We start from the raw sequence: 15153 nt of genomic DNA, 5'->3' as shown, positions 1-15153 counted from the left end.
GCGCCCCAACACCGTGGGAGGAGGGGGCGCAGCTCTGGGTTTTGGGGCCCGGGAAACGTTGCACATCCAAAAAGCTCTTTCCGTTTTTGTCACCCATGGCAGTTAACAAGGAGGGAAAATGTATCAGAAAAATCCCTTGTGTGCTTTGTTCTGTTGAAGTAATTGGAGCCTGTTCTCCAGGTTAATAGTGAAATTGATTGGACCGTGTTCATAATGAAATCTCAAAACGTTACAAAGGAAAACTGAGGAGGAGTCCAGGTCGCCTTTTCCTTTCCCAGGCAAAGACACTGGGGCACAGATGCCTGGGCGGGGGGCACGCGGGGGGCAGGCGGGGGGCAGGCGGGGCTCCACCTGGGCCCACACTGGCCCAGGGGCCACAGGTTTTGTTGTGTTAACCACCTCCCTGTCATTCAGAAGAAGCAAAAGCGCACCATCTCCTGCCCTGGCCTGCAGTCCCCTCACCAAAAATAACCCCGAAGCGAAAGGGCTGGCAGAGAGCCGGGCCCCTGACCGAGTCCTCGTGGGCGCCCATGGCTCCTCCCGGCTCTGGCCTGCCTGGCCCCCCATCTGACCCAGAGAGGTGGGCATCGGGACAAGGGCGCCCCTCAGGGCTCGTCCCCCGGGGGGTCCTGACGTGAGGAAGGAGATCCCGTGGGTGGGGTGCGGCCTGGCTCTTGGCTGCCCCGCAGAGGGGGTCCGGAGAAGGCATGGGGGCCGGGGCTCCCCCCAGGCTGAGAGCAGGAGGAGGCCGCTGGGGGGCACCGAAGGCTACAGCGGCAAGGAGCCCGGTGCTGGGGGTGGGGCTGGGGACAGGGCTCTCGGAACCATTCCACGTTGTGGTCACTTCCTGAAAATTCGGAGGGTCGTGCTTTGATGTGGGCACAGGCGGATATGCTGCAACGCTAAACAGACAAATCCTGCGACAGATCACCATCCCCACGGGGGCACCGGCCCGAAACTCGCGCCAAGGGAGGCCCGGAAGGCGGCGCAGCGCCACGAGCGAGGGTTGTCCGCGACGCCGATTGGCACGCGACCCGCGGGGAGGACACCGCGCCCACGCTGCTCCTGACCGTGCGGAAGCGACAGCACAACCCCGCTCTGCTTAAAGGGGCGGACAACGGAACGCGGCGAGCGCGTGCGGAGCTCCAGGCAGACGCGCGCCCGCACCAGCGACCGCCGCGAGCGTGACGTCCTTCCTCTAACTAGAGGTTTAAAGGCGAACCTCCCGTAAGAGACGCGGACGACACCGTAGGGCGCCGGCCGTCGCTCACCTGGATATTACGCTTCCGTTTAAAACGTACAACTAACTGCAACACTTCCTGTAAAACGCGTTAAGTACTCAAAGTAAAGAAAGAAACGCCAGCGACAGAAAACGTGGACGGCAAACTGGGCAGGAGCTGTCTCCATAGGAGGCGCGGGGGGCGGGGCGGGGGCGGGGCCCGGCCCGCCGGGGCGTGGCCGGGGCGTGGCCGGGGCGGGCCGCTGTCTGCTTACCGCGCGCCTGCGCCCACTGTGCCGCGCACGGGCCGCTCGGGCCGGGGGCGCCGTCTGGAAGCGGCGCTGCCGGGCTCTGGCCCCTCGGGGAAGCAAGGGCTACAGGGCGGCGGGGCGGTGGCCGGGCCCCCCAGTCAGCGCGCGAGGCCCTCAGCCAGCACGCCGCCGCCCGCTGCCCGCCCGGCCAGGCCGGGGCCTCCCCCTCCCCCGCAGCCCTGGAGGCCTGGAAGAGGGCGCTGAGTCCCGGGGAAGATGCTCCCGGCGGTCGTGCCGCCTCCGTGAGCGTCCCCACTGTGAGGCCCGTCGTGACACCGGCGCCTCTACGGGCGACGAGCAGTGAAGAGACGAGATTACTCGGGCCGCCGCGCCGCCCAGGCGCCCGCTCGCCACCGCACGGGGCGGCGCAGAGCACCCCCATCAGGCACCCTTTCACCGAGTTGTCCTCCGATAAAAATGTCCCGGTTGTCGAACGAAACTTTGGGGCTTGATTCTCTACCTGACGACCTGCGTCTCTCAAGCGACAAACCAAGGAGATTCGGTGTCTGAACAAACCGCCTGGAACAGTTTGCGGGACGAGTTACGTCTCAGAGCCGAGGCCCCCGTGCGTGGAGCCGAGCAGCGCTTCCCGTGTCCAGCGCCGCCACTGTCGGCCAGCCCGCCGCCGCCCCCCGTGGGACGGTCCTCGCAGGCCTCCCGCGGCCACGGCGCGCCTCTCGGCCCGAGGGGCCGCAGCTCTTCCAGGACCGGGGACGGGCGGGCGGCACGCTCACGGTGGCTGCCTACCACCCCTCTGAGGGCCAGCCGCCTAGACACCGCGCACACGGTCGCCCCATCGTGGGTCGCGACCTAGGCTGGCCGCCTGCCGGGAGCACCCCTGAGGCCTAAACCCCCAGGTTACAGGTCACGGGCGGACGCAGACACCCCGGCTAACAGGAGCCGAGAGGAAGCCAGGACAGCTCCGTGATTTCAGACCAAACACACTCTCCACGAACAACTGGCCAAAGAAACAGTGGCTATTCCTTAGGGACCAAAAAAAGCTGAGTGTGGCCCCCGCAGGCCCGAGACCCAGGTCGCGCCCCCGACCCCACAGGGCAGGCTCCCCAGCCCCCGCCCAGTGGCCGGTCGGTCACTGGGACAGGCCGGCTCCGGAGGCCCAGGGCAGCCCTTTCGTGTTGAAAACAAGCCTGCGACGTGGTGGGTGTTCTCTGAGGAGGGAGGGCGCGGTGTCACTGCCAAGGACGCGGGGGAACCGTGGCGCCCGCGTGCCCAGGCAGGCAGGGCGCCCCCTCGGAGCTCGGAGCAGCGGCCCCCGGGGGCCTGGAGGTCCGGGGGGCCATGTCAGCGGGGGGCGGAGTAAAGCCCCGGGCCACGCACGCGGGGGGCCGCGGGCCCTGCCCCCCTCGGGGCCTCCGGAGGGCACCGTGCTGTCTCGCGCTCCTGGCCCTCGCGCCCGTGCTCTTTCTGTTGTTCCTGTCGGCCGTCCTCACACCAACAAAGCAGCAGGAACCCGGCAGGGGCGCGGCGGGCCCGGGGCGCCTGGCCCCCGCGTGGGCACGCCACGTGATACTTACTGGCTTGCACAGGTCTCGGTCGGTCTTCGCCTCCATTTCCCAGATGTGGTGGCCGTCTGGAAGAAAGGGGTGCGAGACGTCTGTTACTCCGCAGCCTGAGGAAGCGCACCCCCCGAAAACGCGCGTCTGGGCCAGGCAGACGGGCCCTGGGGGCAGCGGGCTCAGCGTCGGGGACGCGGGCCCTGCCAGGCCTGACTGCCCCGGCTGTGACCCAGCAGAGCAGGGCGTCCAGCCCGTGTGCCCAGGGGGCGCAGACGCCCAGCACACCTGGGTGGGGGGACGCTGGCGGAGCCTGAGCGCCGGGCGCTGCGGGACGCGGCCTCGCTGTGGGGGCTCCCCAGACATCGCCCTCTGCGCAGCGTCAGCCCCGCGGCGGCCCGGGGAGGGTCTGCGCACGCCCATCCACAGGGGGCCCGGGCCCGAGAGGACCGCGGGGGGCTCCGTGCTGGCTCTCCGCTGCCAGCTCCCCTCGGGGGCGCAGAGCGACCTCAGGCCTGCAGAGCCCGGGCGCGTCTGGGGCACAGAGCTCCTCCAGCGAGCGGGGGAGACGAGGAAGTCCTCTCTCTGTGAGGACCCAGAAATGCACACCCACGGTATTTTTAACCTTACCCACTGGGTAAGGTGAAATGTTTTTAAAAAGCACACGTGTTTAAAGAACACAAGCCTCCCAAAGGGGCCGGTGGAAGGGCCGGGTGCCCAGGGAGGCAGGTCGGCCGCCTGCCCACGGCCCCCAGGGCAAACCTGACACAGGCGCTCGGCGGCCGTGGGGCTGGCTCGGCGGAGACCCCGAGCCCGTCGATGCCCGTGCCCCTGGAGGCCTCCACCCCCTTGTCTTCTCTGAAGCCGGCTCGTCCACACGCATCCGGTTCTACTTAGGCTTTGTTTTCAAAGAAGAAACGTGTGTTTCAAATTCTAAGTCACAAGTAAATTAGACCAAGTCTCCTTTTCCTCCCTCCTAGTGCCTGCTGGGTAGGGTGGAGGTGGGGACGAGAGGAAACATGAGTCACGGGACGCTGGGCCACACCAGGCTCCGGGGACGCCGGCCTGGTGCGTGGGACCCACGCGCTGACCAGACACGGTCCCCGGGGTCCCCGCCCACATCGCCTCCAGAGAGAAACGATGGGAACGGAACGGACGCTCGCGGCTCTCGAGAGCGGCTCGCCTCCTGGCGACCGGTGCGCGGCTGCGGCCGCCCCATCGCAGCTTTCTGCAGATGCGGGTCCCCTGGGTCGCGCCCCGCCCCGCCCCCCCGCCCCCCCCCCGCGCCCCAGCACAGGCAGCCGCACACAGACGCCTGGCCCAGCTCTCGGAACTCCCCCCCCCCGCCCCCCGTGCCTGCCCCTTTCACAGGCCGGGGCCGCAGTGCCTGCCCGCCCCCGGCCCCCACCAGGTCTTCCTGCCTGTGGCTGATCCGCAGCCCAGCCCGAGGGGCGGAGGATCCACTCTGAGCTGACCCTGAAGGAGCTGCTTTCAAAGACCGGTGTCTGTTTACACAGGCCATTGTTGAGGGAGGCAGGGCCCAGGCCCCAGGCCGGCCATGGAGGGCTAATTGCGAGCTCTCCGGACTCTCCGGAACCGAGCCAGGGGTTCGGTTCCCATCTCCACGCCCAGCGGGGGCCGCCCTCTCGGGCGGGGCCCTGGCCAGGCCAGGCTGCTGCGCGCGCGGTGGCTTTGCTGGGAAGGGAAGCCGGCCTGAACGGGCCTTTGTGTTCCGCCTTATCAGGGGCTCGCTGGGCCCTCAGTAGGAAACTGTGCACAAGCCCAGAAGTAAAAATGTTCCCAGTCATTAGGGAATTCCCTGCAGCCTGAGTCACCGGGACGGCCTCCCCGCCACGCCCGCCAGGAGGCTCCCACGGCGGCGGCCTCCTCCTGCCCACAGGCTGGGCTGCCCTGGCCAGGCAGGGTCCGCACGGGGCCCACACCTCCCCCGGACGCCCCGGGACCCCGGCCTGGCCTTCTCGGGCCACGTGACTGGCTTCCCACCGCACAGGGAAGGTGCCGAGAGTCTCGGTGTGAACTCAGAGCCGAGAGCATCACGAATCAGCGTAGAGAGAACCAAGTGCCAAGGCAGGGAGGGTCCTGGGCTTCACTGGCGCGACGCTGGCTCCCAGGAACCGGCAACTCAGGCCGTCAGCCACACGCACGTCACGTCCTGCTGGCGGTCGGCCGGCCTCCGGAGTGGGCCGCGCGCTTGTTCACGGCATCTGCGCGACACACGTGCAGGACACCCGGCGAGCGGAGCCCGAGCGGCTGAGTGAGGCCTGTGCTGTCGTCGGGCAGCTGGCTGCGCGGGGGCAACCTGCACGCAGGCGGTCACCTCGCCGCGGAGACCCCGGGAGGCCTGCACAGGGCCTGGCCGCCCGGAGGGCCCGAGGGGGAGGGGTGGGGACGCGGGTCCCAGGGGCTCCGCACTGGCCGAGGGGGCGCATTAGGCGGCCGGTCGCCTCCGCCGCCTTCCCGCCGAGCTCCCCCTAGGCCTCACGTGCGGGCGGCGTCCCTGCAGAGCCCCTGGGACCATCCTGCTTGGCGGGGGGACTGGGGTGGGAAGGAAATCCCCCCCTGGTGGGGGACCCGGCCCGGTGGTTCCTCAAATGGACGGGGGATTTCCACGCAGAAACGTGGGCGCCGACTGATGCTCACAACAGCACGGGGCACCGTGGACAAACCGTGGACACTGCCCCGACGTCCACGCGCCGACAGGGGACACGCAGCGCGCGGCCCAGTGTCCCACGGGCGCTGTCGGCCTCCACGGGGCGCAGCTCTCGCACGGGGCCCCGCAGGACGCGCCCCGAATGTGCTGGGGCGATGCAAACAGTCTGGGGTGGCTGCCGAGGGCGCGTGGCTCCGACTCACCCAACGCGGAACGGGAGCAGGCGAGCTGTGCGGTCCGAGAGTTCGCTAGGTCTCAGAGCGGCCGCAAAAAGTCCCTTCTCCCAGGGCGGCGGGGGGCGCGCCAGGGGGCGCGGAAGCACCGGGGAGAGGAGGAGACAAAAGCTGGGGCGCCCGCCGTGGCCCCTCCCACGCCCTCCCCATGGGCAGTGGGACTGGGAGTAGGCGACCCCCCCGGGGGACCAGGGCCCACCTTCCGGAAGTTGACTGGGGGCAGAACCTAGAGGAAGAGATGTGTTTTGGGGCAAATCAGAGAGAATGGCCAGCCGTGCGCCCAGGGACAGGTTTCGGCGACAACCCCCGTGAGGTCGGGCTCTCGGAGCCGCGTGGGTGCGTGGAGAGGCCCCCTCTCCCCTCCCCGTGCCCTGGGGGCAGGCGCCTTCTGGGGCCGGGGAGGGTCCAGAGAGCGAGAGGCCACGCCGAGCCCGTCCGCCCACGCCCCTCCCAGGCCCCTCGCCTGGACCCGGAGGCCAGCCTGGGACCCGCGGGGCAGCCCTGCGGGAGGGAGGCCCCCCGAGCTGGGCCGAAGCCACGCCCCTCACACGGGGCGAGGGCGCCGCTGACGCCACCTGCCACCCTACTGCCCGCCCCCCCGCCGCGGCCGGGGTCCCACCCGCCCCCCGCCCCAGGCCTCCGGAGCCTGTGTGATTGGAGCTGCCAGGTCGTCTTTCCACTCGGAGGCCAGAGACGCAGGAAAGTCCTGCCCAGGACACAGGGGCGGGGGGCCTGGCTGCGCGTGTCCCTTACTCGCTGGGGACAAGTGTGACCCCCAGAGCAGCCCCGGGCAGGCCCCTGCTGCCCTCGGCCCCGTGAGCCCCCCAGGCCGCGTGGCACAGCTTCCGGGGCGCGGACGTCGCCCGCCCCTCCCCCGGGGCCGCACCAGGCAAGTCCGGAGGGAGCGGGCTTGTCCTCCACCCAAGCCCGGCTTCCGGGTGTGGGGGCCGCGCTCACGCCTGTGGCGCCGGCCCAGGGGCCGTCCTAAGTCCCCGAAGACCAGGGCTCCGTGCGGCCCCGGGCCGGGCCGGGCCGCCGGCCGGAGGAGGGGCAGCCCTGGCCGGGGCGTCACCACCGCCCCCGCGCCAGCTGGATGACCCAGCAGGCGAAACAGGACCCGCCTGGGCCCGGGCCCAGCTGGGAGGGCGCCGGGCGGAGGGAGCGCGGGGCGCCCGGGCCGCCAGGGGTCACTGCCCGCCCAGCGCGGCCGGGGCGCAGGGCCGCAGCCCGAGGCGGCGAGGTGGGGGGTCCTCACGTGCTCTCCCGTCCTGAGCCCCAGCCGGGCACGCCCACAGCCGCACTCACGCCCCTGCACCCGCTGCTCTGAGCTGGCCTTTCCGGTCCCGGCTCTCCCGGCGACAGGCCCTGCCCGCCGGTCGGGGTGTCCCCGCGGCTCGTTGCTAACAAGAGCGACCCGGGCTCAGCAAGCCCCACGCTGGCGGACGCCCACCTCAGTTCCCTGTGTCCCGGGGGCGGCAAACACGCTCCCGCGGCCGGTCGCCCGAGGGCTGCCGCGCGGAGCCTGCCCGACCGCTGGACGAGGGCAGGGTCCGGCCCCCGAGGCCCCGGACGCGGCGGCCGCCCCACGGGGGCCGCGGCCTCAGTCCTCAGCGGTTCGGCTGAGCCGGGAGCCCGGCTCCCTGAACGGGGCGGGTGGGCAGCAGCTACGCCGGGGCCCGGGGCAGGGGCAGGGGCAGGGGCCTCGCCCGGAGAGACAAACGGGAACGACCCACAGACGGAGCGGGGGCCGCGGGGGGGGGGACATGGGCAAGTCGGGTCGGCCGTGCGGGGTTGGGGCGGGGCCCGGCCGGTGTCGCATCTGGCTCTGCAGTCTGGCCACGTGGGTTTTGGAACCTTGGTCCAGGGTTTCAGTACCGTCTGGTGAGGTTCCGAAAGGGAAGTGGTCTGGCTTGTGGCAGGGGAGGGGGGGACAGTCAGCGGGGCGCCCCGGGCTGGCTGGGACCTGAGGGGACGCCAGGCGTGGGGGACGCACCCTCTGTGGTCCCGGCACCCACGGGGACGCCGACGGGAGCGCGGGGTGGGGGTCTGGACGCTGTCCTCAGAGGGAAGGTCGCCGCCGGCCCCCACGGACCTGCCAGCTCGTGGCGGCCACAGGCACAGCTGCGACGGGCCCAGCCCGCACGCGTCGTCCGCACGTGAAGGGACAGCAGTTTGGGCCCCTGTGCGTCTCGGTGGCTTTTTTTTTTTTTTTGGCAGCAAAAGGAGTCAGAACAGGCTTCCCTCACTGTTGTTTCCAATAACAAGACAGACAGACGAGTGACCTTATTGAAAAGAGCCATTTCAGCTTTTGCATCAGGAGTTCGATGACGTTTAATCCAACTCCACCTCTGAACCCTGGCCTTCTCTTCTGTCTCAGGCCACGTCTGAAAGGCGAGCGCGTTCCGGCCCCCCGGGGTGTCTTCTGGACCTCGGACAGGCGGGCGCCACGCCTGTCTCAGCGGCTGTGCACGCGCAGACGTGCCCTTCGCCACGGCTGAAGACGCTGCCGGGCCCACTCCTCGCCGCGGGGCATCTGTGCGCCCGCGCGGCTGGCCCCCGGGGCCGCCGCCCCGCACCTGCCCCTGCAGGCCCCACGCCTGGACTCCAGTCCTCGGGCCAGTCGTCCGGCCGTTAGGACGGCTGTGCCGACACCGGGGCCTTTTGTGCGGCTCCAGGAAAGGCCTGAGGGAGCTCATGGGACTCTTGCCAACAGCAGCTCCGGGACAGGCCGCTCAGCCCTTCGTGACGCTTCTCTGAGGCCCCGCAGCCCCTTGCTGCCCGGGGCCCGGGGAGGGCCAGGCGGCCGTGTGCACAGGGGTCCCTGCGGGGACGGGGGTCCTGGGCAGGGTGACGCCCATGAGAGCCGCTCGGTGAGGTGTCCACGCCAACCACGGCGATGCTGGCAGCCGGGATGGGCCACGCACGTGGCCTGGGCCCCCCCGCAGCGGATTAAAGACGGTGTTAAAACAGGCCGTGCGGCCTCCCTGGACGCTGAGAGGCAAGCGGTGTTTTCATCTGAGCGACTTCCTGGCTTCTCCCAAAACTCAGCTGGGGATGCCCTGGGGGCAGGGCCGACTCACGCCCGGAGGGGGACGTGCACTGCGCGCCCGTCCGCCAACACGGGACACGCCCACGCGTGTGACGGCGTGGGGCCGCCACGTCTGCTTCCCCACGCCCCAGGTGCAGGATGTTTAAGTCCCGTCTGCCTGCCGCTCGGCTGCTGCGGGAAGCGGGGGGTGAGGGCGCCCCCCACGCCTGGCGCAGCCTGGCTCCCATCCAGGGGGGCCTCCGGAGGGACGACGGGACGTTCCTGAGCTAAGCCCCCCCCACGGAGGGCAGGCGGCCCCCGCCCCGGGGCGCCTGTGAGGCCACAGTGTGCAGAGGCCGGGACCGGGCCGCGGCCGCGGGAGCAGGGTGCTCAGACGCCGCTGGGCAGCCACGCGCCTCCGGGGCTGGGCCCCACCCCCGCCCCCGGCGAGGTGCCGTCCCGAGGCAGGAAACAGAGAGGAAGCCGCTCCACCCTCCCCTTGTGCCACTGCCCTGAGTGGGGTCTCGCCGCCGAGCGAAGCCCCCGGAGGCCCTGCCTCCGCAGCACGCGCACGCCTCCAGCTCGGAAGGTTGAGTTATTTCAAAATTGACGTCCTCCGAACAAGGGCGTTCCAGAAGTCCGAATGCCTGTCCTCACGTTATACTTAGTGGGGTTTTCTCCGTAATTTAAGACATATTTTCCAATTATGTGCATGATTATACAGGCAGACCATGTTAGACGGGGCCGACTTTTAAGCCCATTCTGATTGAAGCACTTAATTTTCCTGCAAACTGTACAAAATCAAGGCCCATTATGGAGGCTGAATGCCTCGGTGGTTTTCAGCAATTAACACAAGTCCTGCCCTGGCGCTCTCTGGAAAATTCCAGTTGGGAAATGTGACAAAAAAGACGCCGGCCACCAGCCGGGCCACCTGCAGGCCCCTCACCCCACCTCGGGGCGCGGGCGGCTCCGCCGACCTGGGCTGGGCTCCCGCACGTCACTCGCCTGGGCACCCGCGGCTTCTCCACCCGCCCTGCACACACGGCTCATTGCCCGGTTCCCCACAGTTCAAGGGACAGACACCCTTTGCCTTCGCCCCACGGCAGCCTCGTCCACAGCTCCCTCTCAGGTCCCGCACACGGGCCCACACGCGTGTGCACACAGCGGCCAGTACGGGCTCAGACCCAGGAGGCTGGGGCCCCAGGGCCGCCAGGCACAGAGACAGTGGCTGCACGTTGGCACCAACCCAGCGGGGCAGCCGGAGTGCGACCGGGCCACCGAGGTCTGTGAGCCGCGCTGCGCCGGACCCCGTCCCCGGGAGTCTGATTCCGAGAGAGAGCCCCGCTCCGCCCGAGGCGCCCCACCCAGCCCGGGCAAAGGGCCGCGCGCCGCCGGGGAGAGCACAGCACTCCACAGGTGGCCCTCGCACGGCCCCCCGACACCGGCCGTGGGTGCGGACGGGCCTCGGCCTCTGCAGGGATCCGCCTTGTGCGGGCAGGACCGCAGGCGGCCGGACGCGACCCCCGCCGCACGGCCGGCCCCGTGCCCGGCCCCCGCGGACCAACGCGCGGGGCGCCCGCCTCCGCTGCCAGGACCCCCCACCGCGCGCTGGACAGGAAACCCCGAGACGGCCGTTTTCAAGGAAAATACCTGGCGCTTTCTCCACGAAAATGACTTTGGAGTCTTGCAGGAAGTTGTGGCCGGACAGGACCATCCTCTTCCCGCCGAGGGCGGGGCAGCTGGCCACGCTCTGCTTCTCCACCAGGGGCAGCTCCTGGGCCGACCGCTGGGCTGCGGGGACAGGCGTGACAGTGAAGGACAGGCCGCCGGCCTCCTGCCCCCACGCCACCCAGGGGCCAGCCCTTCGGGGACCGGCGCGTCAAACGGCTCCGCGGTGCCTCGTGGGCACGGCGTGACCCCTGAAGGGAGGACACGCCGTCACACCTCCCCGACGCCGGGCGTGGCCACGCTGTCCCGAGGGGCAGGAGCCACGCCCCGGGGCCTCACAGAGCCCTGCGGGTCCCGCGCCCCCGTCCCGCCGAGGAGGCCGCGCCGCCCAGCGGACTCGGGTGCGGACAGGTGCCTGCGCGAGGGTGTGTGGGGACGGCCTGGGGCAGGGGGCGGGTCCGCTGGGCGGGGCGGCGTCGCCGAGCAGGGAGCCGAACGGAGACACCCCTGCTGGGACAGGTGGGCGTCCCGAGAGCCCTGCCCTGGGGGGTGGGTCACTCCAAGGGGAGGGGACAGGTGGGGCCGCAGGGCGAGGGGTGGTTCTGGGGGCAGCCGGGCCCACAGAGCTTCCTGGTGGGACCCCAACAGCCCAGTCTGGGTCCCTCCCTCAGCCCGGGGTGGAAGCTGTGCGGTGCGGGGCACCCCGTTTGCTAGCACAGTCATTGCCCAAGAGAAGGGACCCACACCACGCGGGACCCGGACTTCAGGGAGCGTCGGGGGCTCCAACGCGCCCGAGCTGGGAGGGGACAACGCAAATGCGGCCCCCACACACCCCTGTGCCTCAGGGACAAGCGTCCTTCACTTCTACCCTCCCCCCAACCCCCGCCTCCCGTCAGTGCCGGGACCCCGGCCCAGGGCCCCCAGCCGGCTCTGCCGCCGCCGCAGGGGGCCGCCAGCACGCGCGCGTGTCTGACGGGACGCGGGCTCCCGGCCGGGCTGACGGCGCCGCCCGCGCGGCCGGCGGTACTCACAGCACTCGATGGGGTTGGAGGCCACCTGCAGCGACAGCGTGCGGCCGCTGGGCTGCGGGATGTGGACGCGGAACACCAGCCGCACGCGCGTGTTCTTCCTGCCGATGTCCGTCTCCCCCTTGCGCAGCTCGATGTCCGAGTTCCGGAGCTTCAGGATCCCGGCACAGTCGATGCTGCCGGGCGAAGCGAGAGGGCGCTTGCCTGCCGGGCCCCTCCTCCGCGGGCGCGGCGCCGCCCCCCACCCGTCCGGGGCAGCGGCACCCTGAGCGGCCCGGCAAGGGGGGCGCCGCGCTGGCAGCCCGTCCCGCCGCCACGGTGCCCACCCCCGCCCGCCACACGGCCGCAGGGACCCAGAGCCGAGGGCTGCGCGTGTCTCCGGGCCCGGCGCCTGCGGAGCCCCCGAAGCGCGTTTGTTTAAGGTCCTGGCAGCCGCCCACTGCTCAGCCCGAGACCCTGCGTTTTCTACAGCTTCACGTGCTTTTGTTTGACCGCTGAACTCGAGACTCCTGCCGCACGGGCTGCGGACGGCTTGTGGGTGGAAACCGATACTTTTCCTCTCAGGAAGCCTGAGGAGGCAGCGCCCGGCCCGGCGGTCAGACGCGGGGCCCTGCCCCTGGGCGGCTGGCGCACTCCCAGCCAGCGCAGGTCCCGCCGACGGGCGGCTGCCGCGAGGGGGACCCGGGCCCCGACACCTGGCGGGGATGGTCCCTGCGGGGCTGACTGCAGCTTGAAGCAAAGCCAAGGGCTGAGCGGGAGCTCAGAGGCCCGAGAACCCCCCATCGGGAGGGGCCGGCGTGGAGAGAACGCTTTCCCTCTGTTTTCCACGCGCAGGGTTTGAGGTTACAGAACTTAACCAGACCCCACTCAGACCCTACACGGCGTGGCCCGGCCGCCCCAACCTTCCCGCGCCCTGTCTCCACCTGCTCTCCGCCCCGGGGACGCGGCCCTGACCTCCAGTGGCCACCGGGCGCCCTGGCACATGGCCCTGGGCTCCCACGGGACGCAGGTCCCGGGGGGTGACCGTGTTGTCTTCCCCTGTGTGCCCACCGTGTGGGCGTGGCACACACAGCGCGTGACAGGCACTCACTCGAGGGCCCGGTGAGGCCACGCGTCCGGGCCGCGTTCGGACGAGCACAGCGTCCGCCTCCGTTTACAACGCATGCACCTCCCAGCGGGGGCGCCGGCGCTGGCTGCACCCGAGGCTCAGAGAGACGGCGACCCGGGTCAGCGCCCGCGCCGCCCCTCCGGTCTGCACGGCCGCCCTGCCCCTCTAAGTCGGTGACGGGCGGGGAGCGGAAGGCGGGCACGGGGCGGGGGGCGGGGCCTCACGCTGCAGAACGGAGGGCCGAAGGGACGGCCCGCGCGGGGCGGCTTACATGGCGCGCATGCTGTTCTCCGGCAGCAGCGGGATCTCCAGGACCTTGGTGTTGGACAGCACGGCCTCGTGGCTGGTGGTGGACACCGTCTTGCCCGTGATGCGGTGCACCTGGTAGAAGGCGTGTGGCCGCAGCAGGCGGTCGTCCGCCGTCCCGATGAACAGCTGCAGCGTGAGCGGCTCGCTCTCCAGGTAGCCGTGGAGCTGGCGAGAGAGGGGACCGGCTCAGCGTCCGCGTCCGGCCGCGCCGGTCGATCGGACGCCCATGGGCGGCGGCGCGTTCACGAGGACAGCGCGGCGGGACCGCTGCTCAGGTGGCCGCCCCCCCCCGGCCCCGCCCCTCGGGGACAGCGCCGCTGGGCCTGCGAAGACCTCCCTGCCCCGCGCCGCAGGGCGCCGCGTGCTGCCTTCCAGCACACGCATGCACACGCGCACCCACCTGCACACGGCACACACACGCGTGCGCGCATGCCGCCACAGCCGCCGCGGGACCCGCACGCAGGACGCTGACCACGACGGCGCTCAGGCCGCGCCGGCTTCTCTGCGGGGCAAGCCCGGCCCCTCGCAGCCGGCTCCTCCCGCCGGGCTGGTCTGTTCCCGACCCCGTCCCCCGCCGGGTGCACCCCAGCCGGCGGCCCCTGTGTCCGCCCGTGCCGCCGGCGGCCGTGAGGCGGGGCAGCGCCAAGGACCAGACACGCTCCCAACAGGGCAGGGCCTCCCCGCCTGGCTCGGCCGCCCCTTAGGGGCCTGCAGCGGGGGCCGCAGTTCCTTCCACACGGTCCCCCCGCGACACCTCGCACGCCGTGCGGACGGCTCGGGGGCCTGGTGTCTGTGGATCTGGGTGGGCGTGTGGCAGCCCCCGCCCCCCAACGCTGATGGTCCGCACTGGCCGCCTGCTGCTGGGGGGCCCCCGGAGCCTCTGAGCGTCCGTCCGTGGCGAGGGTGACGGAGCCGCAGGAGGGCGGCGTGCACAGAGGGTGTCGCAAAGTCCCCAGCGGGAACCGCCAGGGACAGTCTGCACGCGCACACGCTCACGGGCACACACACAGCTCATACTCACAGACGCTTCCGGCCCCGCTGTGGCCCTGTGACTGGCGGGGAGACTCCGCTCCCGGTTGTGGCGCGACCCCCGCCCGCCCCCCCGACCCCGTGCCAGCGTCTGGCTGTGACGCGGTCCCAGCATCGGGGCGAGATCGTCTTCAAAGCAGTCCCTCCGTACTGAAATAGCCGCGTCTCATCCGGACCCTGTGGTCTCTGACACGTTAGGGCGAGACCACGTGCGAGGGCCGGGCACACCCGCGACCCTCCCCGCCCCCGGAGGACGGCGGGCCTCTGTCCCGGCCCAGACAGGAGCGGGCGCCGCCTGCAGCCGGGACGGGGCCGGGACTCCCGGCTCTGCCAGTTCAGTGAACTTGCTGAGCAGCCTGACTCCCCGCAGGGACCCAACCTGCACTTTATAACGGGAAACACTGGAATCAAATCCGGGACGGATTAAGAGACCAGTTTTGCCGTTCTGTGTTCTGCTTTGTAAAACGTGACGCAAGAACCTATACAACGAACGAGTCTTTGCCCCAAACCGTGTCTCGTGTGGCCTGGGCGGGTTCCCTGGCTCAGGAGGCAGCCCCCACAGCCCAGCGCGTGGGCCGCGCTGCGGCTGGACATTGAACGCCCCCCAGGACCCCGCTGCGGAGACCTTCGGGGTGCGGGATGCACCGGACTGTGGGCGCAACTGCAGCCTTTCACAGACACGTCATTTCAGGGAAAGTGGGAATATGTGAGGCTTGGCCTGGGAGGTAGACATCTAGTATTTAAATTATGAAGTTCATTTTAAGGAAAGTCACTTAAATCCCTCACACGCTGGCTGCACTGCACGGTTTTCTGCCCCTGGCACGTCACAGTTTCTGTCAAGTCGATATTTATAAAGTCACCTGTCACGATGACGACCTCTCTCCGCTAAACAAAGCACATTATTCTGTGTCCAGGTCCTGGAGCTACGGAGTTTTCCACACACAGGATGTTTGTTTTTAGCCCCTGTGCTGAGCTCAGCAGCTCCCCGGGCGCGGCTGCAGAGGCCTGGGTAACCCGGCGCACGCGCGCGCACAC

At 70.3% G+C, this 15153-nt stretch overlaps 1 protein-coding gene across 3 annotated transcripts in view; it reads right to left on the bottom strand.

Annotated features, from left to right (window-relative positions):
* Window positions 1-15153, bottom strand: part of NFATC1 (nuclear factor of activated T cells 1) — a 79399-nt gene that overhangs the window by 38084 nt on the left and 26162 nt on the right. For all 3 annotated transcript variants that reach the window (XM_054583796.1, XM_054583798.1, XM_054583797.1), the window contains exons 4-7: window positions 13052-13254; window positions 11676-11848; window positions 10627-10767; window positions 3066-3121 (exon numbers count right to left, since the gene is read on the bottom strand). In XM_054583796.1, the coding sequence (XP_054439771.1) occupies window positions 3066-3121; window positions 10627-10767; window positions 11676-11848; window positions 13052-13254 (573 nt within the window). The remainder of the gene's footprint in view (window positions 1-3065; window positions 3122-10626; window positions 10768-11675; window positions 11849-13051; window positions 13255-15153) is intronic.

This window comes from Pteronotus mesoamericanus, unplaced genomic scaffold (genome assembly GCF_021234165.1).
Source record: "Pteronotus mesoamericanus isolate MK-2021 breed Mesoamerican mustached bat unplaced genomic scaffold, CSHL_Meso_final contig_74, whole genome shotgun sequence".
In the NCBI taxonomy this organism is placed as follows: Eukaryota; Metazoa; Chordata; class Mammalia; order Chiroptera; family Mormoopidae; genus Pteronotus; species Pteronotus mesoamericanus.
Note: the sequence above shows the minus strand (reverse complement) of the source record. Positions and strands in the feature narration are given on the sequence as shown.